At 44.5% G+C, this 12,494-nt stretch overlaps 1 protein-coding gene across 1 annotated transcript in view; it reads left to right on the top strand.

Moving 5' to 3' along the window:
* The window catches only part of PALD1 (phosphatase domain containing, paladin 1), a 184,313-nt gene that overhangs the window by 77,650 nt on the left and 94,169 nt on the right, over positions 1 to 12,494 (top strand). Inside the window, exons 11-14 of the mRNA XM_015423243.1 lie at positions 6,394 to 6,489; positions 8,490 to 8,624; positions 9,253 to 9,369; positions 11,804 to 11,983. Coding sequence (XP_015278729.1) covers positions 6,394 to 6,489; positions 8,490 to 8,624; positions 9,253 to 9,369; positions 11,804 to 11,983 — 528 coding nt within the window. The remainder of the gene's footprint in view (positions 1 to 6,393; positions 6,490 to 8,489; positions 8,625 to 9,252; positions 9,370 to 11,803; positions 11,984 to 12,494) is intronic.

Raw genomic sequence — 12,494 nt, forward strand, 5'->3', positions numbered from 1 at the left:
TGTACTCCTTCTCCGCCGCCAGGGATCGCTCAAACGCGCACCTTGCCTTGCTCGCCGCCACCTTGCTCGCCGCACCACCAATGCCGTCCATGCCAGGATCGCCACCGCCGCCATCGTTGCCGCCACTGCCGCCGTCTCCGCTATCTCCGCCATCTTCAGCCGACCACACAGGGTGCCCCCCACCCCTCTAAGGGTGGGTACCCATTTACCTACTTGCAATTAGGTTGCTTTCGAGACCGCTGGGTAGGCGGGAGCTGGGACGAAGGTCGAGAGCTCACCTCGACCGCGGTGGTACTCGAACAGCCATAGTGGCTGCTTGGGTGATGTTACAGTGCAGGCGTTTAACTGCCTGCGCCACCGCTCCCAGGGTGCAGGGAGCCGGGTGGGTGGCGAGCCCATGGAAGTGGTGCCCAGCCTCTCGCCCTTGGTGTGCTGCGAGGCGATGGGCAGGTCCACTGATCCAGCAGCCGCAGGGTAAGGAGGCCAAGGCCGAGTATGCCACTGCCGCACCGGTCGTCATCGCCTGCGGATGGCTGCAGGTGGCAGGGCGGGCTGCGTGCAGACAAGTACCAGTGCCATAGACGAGAACAGGGCCAAGGAGGAGGGCAAGGCCGAGATCTTGCTAGCATTCATTGTATTCCTTTTACAACGAGCTTTGCTACTAGTAAGACAATAATGCTAGAAAAAATTGGAGGGAGCAGGAAAAGAGGAAGACCCAACATGAGATGGATTGACTCAGTCAAGGAAGCCACGGCCCTCAGGCTTTTGGAAACAGCTCCACGTTTAAACACGGGCAGTGTTTATTTGAAACTGATGCACGGCAATAGCTCTCTTAAACAATGGAAAAAATTCTGGGAAAATGTTCTTATTTGGACAAAAACACATTGAGGTGGAAGGGAAAGCCAGATTATGTCAGGTAGGATAGTGTAGGCCTGCTCAATTGGTCAGGCTTCAAGCCAGTTCTGACCCACCTGCTGTGCATGGTTGACCACTGTGGGGGGGGGGGTCAATCAGCCTCCTGTTTTACTGTCTGCCTGGGGCTGCAAAAACAGGAGGCGGCGTCAAGTACCCACTGTGTGACTACTGGGCTGTTTTTTTGTGTCGTGCAGCCCAATCATACTTTGTTGAGCTGGGGAGGGAAAGGGCCACTTCACACATTATGGTTGTCTCCAGAATCACACTTGCTGCATACCCATTAAAATGTTTGGGGCTCATAGCCGGTTCATGTGTGTGTACTTTGTAAGGAAGTGTAAAGTACGTGGTGTCACAACTTCAAACTTTCTTCCATTTAAGTCTTGCATAAATCTCTCCCATTGAAGTGTGTGGGACTTAACAATGCTTAATTCTGGCTGGAGTGGTGCCCAGTGATCCCCCCCCCCCCGCAATATGTGGCTGGAAGTAATCCATGCAAGAATATTCAGTTCAGTCCTAAACATCTTTCTTAATCTTTTGATAAATGACTCCAGGCCGGATTTCTCTAAGGGATAGCAAGTAAATATTGATGAAAGGTGATTGCATAATGTCAGAGGTTTCCAAGGTACGCCTGCCAAGTTCTCCCCACTTGGGGAGAGAGAAAAGTTTCTTATAAATATGGAGTTAAATGTTGGTGCTCTAAATTTTTCCATCAGGAGTGTTGGTGTGTTATAGTAGATAGACTAGGGAGGCTTGGGGTCAAGTCCACCCTCAAGTGTGACACACACCTTGAGCCAGTCACGCTGTTACTCATATTGGTCCCCATGTTGGGATGCGCATGTGTGGATATCCCCTACATGTGTAGAACTAGACTGATACCAAGAGGATCTATTTTAAAAAACAAACAAACAATTTTATTAGGATATATCAATAAATCGAATTGTATATCACCTTACCAACTGTCATATATCCCTTTCTCCTAATAACCCACCCCTTCTGACTTCCCACAGTGCTCCAACCTCCAGCCCAAATCTTCTATTTTTCCCTCTTTTTCCCCTTACTCATTAATCAAATTCTACAGGTAACATATCTTTTAACTATTGTTCTTATATGTTTAAACTTATTCTAAATGACCTTCTTTCTTCAATAGTTATCAAAGCAAAATAAGTTGTTTTTAACATCCCAATATTTCTCTTTCTTTAAAGTCCTTCCAATCTGTGAAAAATTATTCTGCTTCCTGATTCTTAAGCTTTCTTGTCATTTTATCCATTTCAACCATAAAGAGTAACTTTTTTAGCCACTCCCAGATTTCGGGAGTTCTTTCTTGTTTCCCTCATTGAGCATATGTCATTCTAGCAGTTGTAGTCATATACCACATCAGAGTCTGTTTTGCAATGTTGACTTCTTCCATTTTAAGTCCCAGAAGTAGCATTTCAGGTTCTTTCTTAATTTTACATTTCATAATTTTCTCCATCTCTGTATGGACCTCAGCCCAAAAGTTTTTTGCTTTGTCATACGTCCACAACATATGGTAAAAAGAGCCCTCTATTTTTTTACATTTCCAACATTTGTTTGACATATTACTACTTATATTTGCTATCTTTTTTGGTGTCATATACCATCATCTTATAGCAATACATCATCATCGTCTATACATCATCTTATAGCAATTTTCTTTTAAATTATTACATGTTGATATTTTCATTGCATTTTTCCATAAAAATTCCCAGGATGGCATATATATTTCCTTATTCATATTAACTGCCCATTTTATCATCTGCTCCTTAACTGTTTCATTCTCTGTATACTATTGTAACAATACCTTATACATTTTGGATATCAGCTTTTTACCTCCCCCTAACCACACATTTTCAATTTCATTACATTTTTTCCTAATCCCAAAATCTTTTTTGTCTGTTTTAAACAAGTCATAAATCTGTCTATATTGTAACCAACCATATTTAAAGTCCAATTCTTCTTCAGCTTTCATGTCAAACGTCTTCCCAACAGGTTTCAAAATGTCTCTGTATTGTAACCAGTCTTCTCCTTTGTGGATCGAATAAGGCTTGATTACCTCTGCTGGTACTATCCAAAGTGGTTTCTCATCCGAGAAGAACCTTCTGTATTTAGTCCATGTATCAAATAACGTTCTTTTAATATAATGGTGCTTTAAAAAATTGTCCATTTTTGTTTTCCCATACCATAGATATGCGTGCCATCCAAATTTGCAGTCATGCCCTTCTAATGCCAACAGTTTTCTATTGTCCAAAGTAATCCATTGTTGCAACCATGTTAAGCATACCGCGTCATGATACAGTCTAAGATTTGGTAATTGAAATCCGCCTCTTTCTTTTGCATCACATAAAATCTTCATCTTAATCCTTGGTTTCTTTCCAGCCCATACAAATTTTGAAATTTCTTTTTGCCAAGAATTTAAAATCTTTGAGTCTTTCACTATTGGGATAGTCTGAAATAAAAACATCAAACGTGGTAAAATATTCATTTTAACCACCGAAATTCTACCCAATAACGACAAATTTAATGTGTTCCATTTTTTTATATCCTGCTGTATTTGAGGCCAAAGTTTGTCATAATTATTCTTAAAAAGATCTATATTCTTCATTGTCAAATCAATACCTACATATTTAGTCTTTTTGACTACTTTGCACTGTGTTGACTTCTGTAGTTCCTCCTGTTTCACACCAGTCATATTTTTACACATCATCTTGGATTTAGTTTTATTTACGTAAAATCCCGCTAGGTCTCCAAATTCTTTTATTTTCTCTATAAGCAACAGTAAATTTCGTATGGGATCTTCCACCAAAAACATTACATCATCCGCAAAAGCTCTATATTTATATGTGAAACCCTTAATTTCTTTGTCTTCTCTAATCCGTCCAAGCAGTATTTCTAAAATCCATATAAATAGTAACGGGGACAAAGGACTCGTCCCCCTTTGGACTTTAAAATGTTCTGTCACCTCTGTGTTGATTACTAATGCTGCTTTTTGTTCCGAATAAATTGCCTCGATTATATTTTTAAATGGTTCTCCAATATCCATTTTTTCTATAACACAGTACATAAAGTCCCAAGAGGATCTTTTGAGTCTCTTGTATATACAGTTGTCAATTTTAGAAGAATAAAAGAGTTGGTTTTTATACCCCATTTTTCTCTACCCTAAGGAGTCTCAACGTGGCTTCTAATGGCTCTCTCTTCCTCTCCCCACAACAGGCGCCGTGTGAGGTAGGTGGGGCTGAGAGAGTTCTGAGAGAACTCTGACTGGCTCAATGTTCAATGTTACCCAGCAGGCTTCATGTGGAGGAGTGGGGCATCAGACCCAGTTCTCTTTAGAGGAAATAAGCCTCCTGGGGCAGAAAAGAGGAAAGGCTGTACCAAAAAGTAACTTCATTGACCAAACTGAGATACAGAATATCAAAGGAAAGTAAAATAATAGCAATACTAGAACTTCAGCATCCGTGTTCCCATTGATGGAGATGTCAGAATCCAAGCTATCATAGGATAATTTGAACTTACTGTTGTGAGAAGTATTAGTGAGGGATTTCTCTAGGTGATGTAATGGGAACAGGAGATGTGTCTGATTGTAAGTTGCAACTGATTGAATTAGCTGGATAATAGGTATGACTCAGGAGCTGAGGTGGCTCAAGTGGTTAAGATGCTGAACTGCAGGCTGTGGAAGGTCAGTAGTTCAGCAGTTCGAGACCCAGGGTGCCGCATGACAGAGTGAGTTCCCATCTCTAGTTCCAGCTCCTGCCAACCTAGCAGTTCGAAAGCAAGAAATTGCAAGTAGATAAATAGGTACTGCTTCGGTGGGAAGGTAACAGCGTTCCGTGTGCCTTGGTGTTTAGTCATGCCGGCCACATGACCACAGAAATGTCTTCGGGCAGCGCTGACTCTTCGGCTTTGAAACGGAGATGAGCACTGCAACCCTAGAGTCGGATTCGACTGGCTTTCAAGCAAGGGAACCTTTACCTTTACCTTTAGGTATACTCATGTATTTTATGTGCTGTTAAGTTACTTCCAACATATGGCGACCCTATGAATTAATGACCTCCAAAACTTCCTATTGTTAACAGCCTTGCTCAGGCCTTGGAAACTGAAGGCTGTAGCTTTCTTTAATCAATCCATTGTGTGCTGGGATTTCCTTTTTCCTTGCTGCCTTCAACTTTCCCTAGCATTATCGTTTTTTCCAGTCTTCTCATAATATAACCAGTTTATCATTTTAGCTCCTAGGGAGAATTCAGGTACGACTGATATGGTCAGGAGACGGGTAGATGGTCCTTCCTGAGTACTTGATTAGCTATCCAGAGGTGTCAAAATAATGGCGGAAATCCTGAGAGGACAGGTTATTGTTACTCGTTGCCAGAGTGTGAGGTGCTTCAGAGGACCACAAAGAAGAGCCTTAATGAATGGTGCCCTGGAGGTCTCATGGTAGCTGAGCTACTTCCTCTTGAATGAGACTGGGGAAATATATGCCTTAATCAAGAGACCCTGACTTGGTATGAAAAATGGGTTTATTCAAGCCAGGCCAGAGCTCTTGGGGTGCAAAAGAGATGGCTCTTGGTGTACGTGGAGAGGTTATGGAGACAGCAACTCTGTCTCAGCCTACCCCACCTAACAAGGTTATTATGCATCGGGGGGGGGAGGCCACTCTGAGTTCTTTGGAAGGAGGATAAAAATTAGGGGGGACGCCTTCTGGAGCTGGATTTTTTGATCGAGATGTTTCATCAGTCTTATTGGAGTACATATAGTTTTTTATTTTGAATGTGGGGGAAGGTAAAGGGAGTTTGAAAGCTGAGTAAGTGCAGAATTGGAAATGGTCCTGGTAGTCAGAAGGAAGTTTGGATGCCTTTATGGCAAAGCACTGCCCCTAAGATGGCTTCAGATGAGAACCCTTCGTCAGACAATATTCCCCGGGACAGCTGACCAGCTTTGTGCCAGTGCAGACAGGGACTGGATTCACAGTGGGGAGCTGTTGTGCGTCTTTGGGGTTCTGTGCATCCCACAAGTCTGCCATGATGATACACAAGAAGAGCAGCCAATATTGGTTCCAGAATTCAGCTTCTTGAAACCCACCCTTTTAAAAAGCAAGTTTCTAGTGAGCATTGGGTAGAGACTCATTGCCCACCTGGTGCCTCCTTGTTGGTACACAAAAGAAAAATAAGGATATCCTCAAATGTGCATTGATCATACAAGTTGCAGAATTCTTTTCTTGAACCAGAATTTTAATATTTAAAAAAATACGCACAGCTGTGAATGTTTTCACTCCCTTAGCTGGTATATGGTTTATGCAGAATGTGAGTCTTCTGTTTTCAGAAATTCTTAAGTATGTGTTTATTTAGGGTAGGTTAATTGTGAATAGTTTCCCCACTGAATAGGCCTTGAGCAGTTTTTCAGCTGAACAGGTGAACTTGTGGTGTATTCCTAAGCAGCTGTATCCCTTATTGTTTTTGTGCCTTCCAGGGAAATAGCACCAAAGAATATTTCCTTCAGAGGACGTTGCAGAGCCTGGAGCGCTATTTCTACTTGATTGCTTTCAACTATTACCTTCATGAACAGGTGAGCACCCTTCCTGAGGCTCTTGGTGAAGAACGGGCTCCCTCTGCCTCCTGGTCGTGGCTATCCTTTGGGCAGGGGAATCTGAGGTCGCTTGGTTCTTTTGGTGAGCGAGCAAATGCAGCCACAGAAGGTTACTAATTTACAGTGTTAAAAACTACCTGTGTTAATTGATTGTGGTTGACAAGAAGGCAAAAGAAGCAATATTTGTAGAGGTTACTGGGAGGCAATTCATATTTGATCTTGGTGAGGAACATTTTACCAGCCTGAGAGGAGAGATTAATAAAGTCCTGGCACTACAGCTACTCCATGGCTTTTAATGAAAAATTGGGAGGGATCATCCGTTTGTGTGACACCTTTTTAGGCAGTTGATGGCCATATGTGCATTGCAGAGAGTTTTTCGCTTACAGAGCCAAAAATGAAGACTGCAGTGGCAGTGTTTGCAGATGCGGGTGTCATTAAAGGTGACTCATGGAACAAACAATTCATACACAGGGCATCCAGTGAAGCAGGAGCAGCTTAGTGCTGTCATTATGATTCACATTTTATGTCTGGGTCTGGTGTTTTTTTTAAAACAAACAAACAAACAATAAAGCACCACCCTCTAACCAGGTTTGGGTTCCCAGAGAGTGTGAGACCCCAAGGCTGCCCATGAAAATGACAGCTCTGTGTTGTGTTTTCCCCACCCCTTCTGCTATGTGTGCCTCAGTCTATCCAGTGTGAGGCATGCATTTTCCCACCTTTGCCAACTGCAGCGAATGATTTGGGGCGGGGGCACATGAATGGTGCCATAGCATAGAGTGAGCTGAACTAGGTATGGGGGGGGGCATGGGGACTTCTTGACACAGGTCTCCTGAAGTTGATGGCAGCCCTGTGACCTAGAAATACATTGTTCTGTCAGTGGAAATGGTGCATCTGTGGCTGGCAGAAGTTGAGTGTTACACTGCTGAGATTAGCATAAAGTAAGTAGTCAGCTAGTAGGCTTTCTCAGTAGAGGGACTTCTGAGAGTCAACTCTTCTGCTCCTCCTCCTCCAGTTTGGTGTAGTGGTTAAGTGCGTGGACTCTAATCCGGGAGAACCGGGTTTGATTCCCCACTCCTCCACTTGCAGCTACTGGATGACCTTGGGCAAGCCATAGTTCTGTCAGAGCTGTTTTCTCAAAGACAGTTCTGGAAAGAGCTCTCTCAGCCCCACTTACCTGACAGGGTGTATGTTGTCGGGAGGGGAGGGGAAGGGAAAGGAGTTTGTAAGCCACTCTGAGACTCTGAGTGAAGGGCGGGGTATAAATCCAATCTCTTCTTCCTCCTCCTCCTCCGCCTCCTCCTTTTCAGTGGAGGGACTTGTGTTTTTTGCATGTGGATGTAATTTGCGACTGCCTCTTGGCAGTGTCTTTTTGGAGTCTATGGTAAAATCAAATTCTGAAAGAAATTGCCTTTGGGTGTCATCAGCATCGACATGGTTATCACCTTATTCAGTCAGTCAGTCATCATGACACTGAGAAGATAACACAGTTTAAAAGATCAGGAGGCCGAAGAAGAAGAAACCTTCAGTCTATCCCCCTTGACACTCCACAGCATTTGTTTGAACAAAACCTGTGAGATTTAACAGCAGACTTGACCCCTTTTCCTTTCTTTGTATGTGTCATTCAGTGTAATTTGATCAACTTCTAGTGCTACGGCCTGGCCTGATAATACCTGGGGTTGCTGTCTGCTGTTCAGTAATGAAAATGCAAAGCTGTTCAATGTCCTTGTCAATAAGAGTCTAGTCCAGTAGCACCTTCCAGACCAACAAGAGTTCCAGGGTATAAGCTTTTGAGCGTCAAAGCTCCCAGGGAACTTGAATCTGGCTCTTCTACCGCAGACCAACACGGGTACTTCTCAACACGGTTCACCTCTGCCGTTCTCTGTATGGATCACTTGTGATGTGTGCGGTAATGGAAGTCACAAGCGTATTCTTGAAACTGCCCCTGTCTTTTCTCTCCCCCCCCCCTTCCTGACTGGCAGTACCCCCTGGCCTTTGCTCTCGATTTCAGCAGATGGATGTGTCGGCATCCCGAGCTATACAGGCTGCTGGCGAACATGAACCTGTCAGAGCATACAGTCACAGGGGAGCACATAGCGAAGGGCACACGAGTGCTGGTGAGTTGACGAGATGGATTTTCTTGGACCTCAGAATTTGTCAAGAAGCGTTCCTAAGATGTTTTTCAGTTTGATCAAGATAGTCTCTTAGGTAGAGTAATTCTGGGCAATAGCTTGGCTGGGCAATAGCATACTCCTATAAGAATTGTACTTGTGGATCTTTTCTCTGTGTTTGGAGTGATTCTCTCCACTCTTCTCTCGGAAGTTATTTTTTATCATCTTCTAAGTATGCAATCAGATTCCAGGGTCCTTTTCTGTACCCATGAGAAAAGAAAACGGGGGTTCTTCCAAGGAGTCTATCAACCTTTGTGCCTGTATATGTCTCTTGCACCCTTTCCCCATGACTGAGCACCTGTTGAGATGAGATAAATCCTTTGCATCTGAATGCGCTTTGTGGGGTTCTTATAAGGATCCCACTGAGGTGACTCTGAGGCGTCTTCTTATGCCTTTAGGCATTTGGAAGGAGACTATTTGTGAGAGCTGTTGTCTTTCCCAAGGAAGTTTTATTGAAGCAGGGCATGCTTGATGAGATAGGCAACTCTTGGAAGTCTTGAGGGCACAAGTATAAGCAGTGGCCAGTTGCCCTGATTTGTGGCTACAGTCTCTGGTGTTTTCACCTCTGCTGAAGGTGGTGGATGAACGGTTTTCTCCGGATGTGCTCAGCACCGTCAAAGAGATGAGCGTGGCCAATTTCCGGAGGGTCCCCAAGATGCCTGTGTATGGGATGGCACAGCCAAATTCCAAGGTAATCAAATCATATTGTGTAGGCTTTAGAAAGGATGTGAGAGGGAAAGATGGGGGCAAAGATCACCAAAGTAAAAAAGGGAGCTATTCTCAAGAAAATTTACATCCTTTTTTTTTTTTGAGTGATGCTGTTGGGGTTTCCAAATGTCCTATGCATCATGCAACCCACTGGAACCAATAATAGCAGTATGAAAACAGTGGTGTTCTATTTATGCTAAGCACTATTTGACATCACAGCAGCATTCTGTTTGTGGACATCTTTGGAAACGGATAGTATTGGTATACTAGTAAAGGGGCAGTATCTTTGTCTGAGCCAGTTTGGCTGTCACTGCTATATGCCTCAGCCTCACCTGCTTCTGCTTCCTTCAGAAGCCTGCATCCATCCTCCAGTTCTTCCCAGAGAGGATTACTCAAAGGAATTTTTCCTCTTGTGGCTGATACTTACCAAGGACTAATCTGGCAGAAGCAATGGCAAATGTTTGACCGGTGCCTGCTGTTCTCATTCAGTTTATTTCCCTGATTGAAAAAGCCTGGGGAGGGAGGGAAGCTCTTAATAAACAAACAAAGAAGGCTCTCCTTCTTTGGAGGTTTTTAAGCAGAGATTAGATGGCCATTTGACAGCAGTGCTGATTCTGTGAACTTAGGCAGATCATGAGAAGGGAGGGCAGAATGGTTGCATCAGTGCTTAGTTCTCATGGCCCTTTCTTATATGCCCAGGGAAATGCCAGTCTCCATTTTAGGGTCAGGAAGCAATTTTCTCCAGGCCAGTTTGGCTAGGGATCCTGGAGGTTTTCTGGGCATATTCTGGGCATGGAGCAGGGGTAACTGGGTATATGTGGGGGGGAAGTATTTGTAAATTTCCTGCCTTGTGCAGGGGGTTGGGCTAGATGACCCTGGAGATCCCTTCCAACTCTATGGTTCTATGAATCTAAAACCGCTGGAAGCCATCCCATTGGCTTCCTGTGAAGGTGTGGAGTAGGGATGTGCATTTGGTTCGTCTGAACTGAATGCATTCCCGAAAATGGCCCATTCAGGCCCCTTTCGGGCTGCTGCGGTCCGATTCAGATTCTCTGATCTGAATCAGCTTGCTGCTGAATTGCCGCCGAAATTCGGTGGCAATTCGGCCCCATTATATCCTATGGGCCATTAAAGTCAATGGCAAAAACATAGGGTATATTCTGGGGGCTGGAGGGGAGGGGGTTTGAGGGAGAGGCTGCAAACTCGCAGGGTAGCTGCTGGAGCATCTTCCCAAGATACCCACCAAGTTTCAAGAACATTGGACTAGGGGGTCCAATTCTTCAGGCCCCCAAACAGGTTGCCCCCATCCCCTCCATTGTTCTCTATGGTGGGAAAGAAAGGTACTTTTTCCCCACGGTGCTGTTAGTGGCTCTGGGGGGGGTGGGGGTTTGAGGGAGAGGCTCCAAATTTTCCGGGTAGCTTCGGGAGCCTCTCCCCACATAAACCCCCATCTACCAAACCCCCTCCCCTCCAGCCCCCAGAATATACCCTATGTTTTCGCCATTGACGTCAATGGCCCATAGGATATAATGGGGCTGAAATTGACATTCGGCAGGTGGAAAGACTCCTGAATTGGCTGGTACTGACAAAACTGACATGCGGGAGTCTTACTGCCGGCTGAAATTGATTCTGCCCGATTCCACCGAATCCAAATCGGCCGATTTTTATTTTTATTTTTGCACACCTCTAGTGTTGGAGGGATAGCTGTCCATACTAGTGTTGAAGGCTTTGTTTGAAGCATAAATTATGGCAAAGCAGGGATGCATGAGATTTTAGCAAATACCTGCTCCCAGGCCTTTGTTTGCTGCGACATCATGTCTGCACTTGCAGAAGAAGATCGGCTGATGAGAATGAGGGGCCCTTTTCTCTTACAAGTGCTCCCCTGGCCAACCTATTGCAACATTCAGAGTCCAGTTGAGTGGGGGGACAGACAGGGGTAACTGAAATATCCTGGGGTACTTTGTGGAGGAGAATGGGGTGAAAGAAGGTTTCGATACCCCTCTCTCCTTCCTGCTCATTCTCCCTGGCAAAAGCCCTGCTCCTTCGTTAACAAGAGCAAAACAGGAGGTTGGGAAGCTTGCATTTCTCTCAGCACCTAGCGGTGTCCTCCCTTATTCCTGCCTTTTGGAAGGTCCTTGGGCTTTTCAGATTTCCCCCCATTTCCTAATAACCAGTGCCATAGAAAGAAAAAAGCATCATTGAACTGGAGAGATACTGAAGAACGCTAGGGATCAAGTTAGCGTGAAGTCTACCAAGAGAACAGTGCAGTTTCTTTCCCAAAATCCTAATGTGTGGAGACACCCTGAAAGAACTATTAACAACCATGACATCCTCTTTAACCACAAGGCCTGTGTCAGATTAAAAGTAGATTACCTTCTGTAGTGCAGTCGTGAGCTTGTGTCACTGTCTCTATGTAGGCTATTGGGAGTGTTTTAAACTACCTGACTGATGCAAAGAGGAAGTATTCACGCATTTTGTGGGTTAATCTCCGTGACGAAGTGGTTCTGGAAGGAAATGAGCAAACCTGTACTCTCCGGGAGAGTGGCAACCTGGAACAACAGATAACAGTGCCCGTGACATCAGCCGAACAGCTAGAGGTGAGCTCTTTGATACTGTTTTAAACTCCCCTTAACTCTTCCCTGCAGTGGAGGCTGATTATGGTGCACAGCTCTCTGAATGCTAAAGGGGTTGTCAGAAGGGGTCTGGACTGCATGTTGACTGAAAGTGTCCTCCAGCATTACCTCGTTTGAGTGGTGGGGATTCTGGAATGGAGAGTAACTACTCTTCTTCTCCTGGGCAGAAATAAGGGGAGAGAGAACCATTTTTCAAAGGCCACTTGCTCCCCTGCTCAGTAGAAGAGAAATGGTAGGTTACCCACTATTTTTCTTCTCAGCAAGGGACCAGAGCAAGAAGATATTATTTTTTTGAACCCGTTTGCCAAATCCACACTCCCATTCCTAGCGTCAAATGCAAGAAACTCCCATCAGCTGACACGGAAGAAGATTTTTATGCTTACTTTATAGATAGATCACAGTAGGCCATATTTCATAGTCCTTTTGTATGTTATGTTGAGACAAACCCAAAATTTATAGCTGAGCCCTCCTCAAG

Source organism: Gekko japonicus, unplaced genomic scaffold (genome assembly GCF_001447785.1).
Source record: "Gekko japonicus isolate JY-2015 unplaced genomic scaffold, Gekko_japonicus_V1.1 scaffold901, whole genome shotgun sequence".
Classification (NCBI taxonomy): Eukaryota; Metazoa; Chordata; class Lepidosauria; order Squamata; family Gekkonidae; genus Gekko; species Gekko japonicus.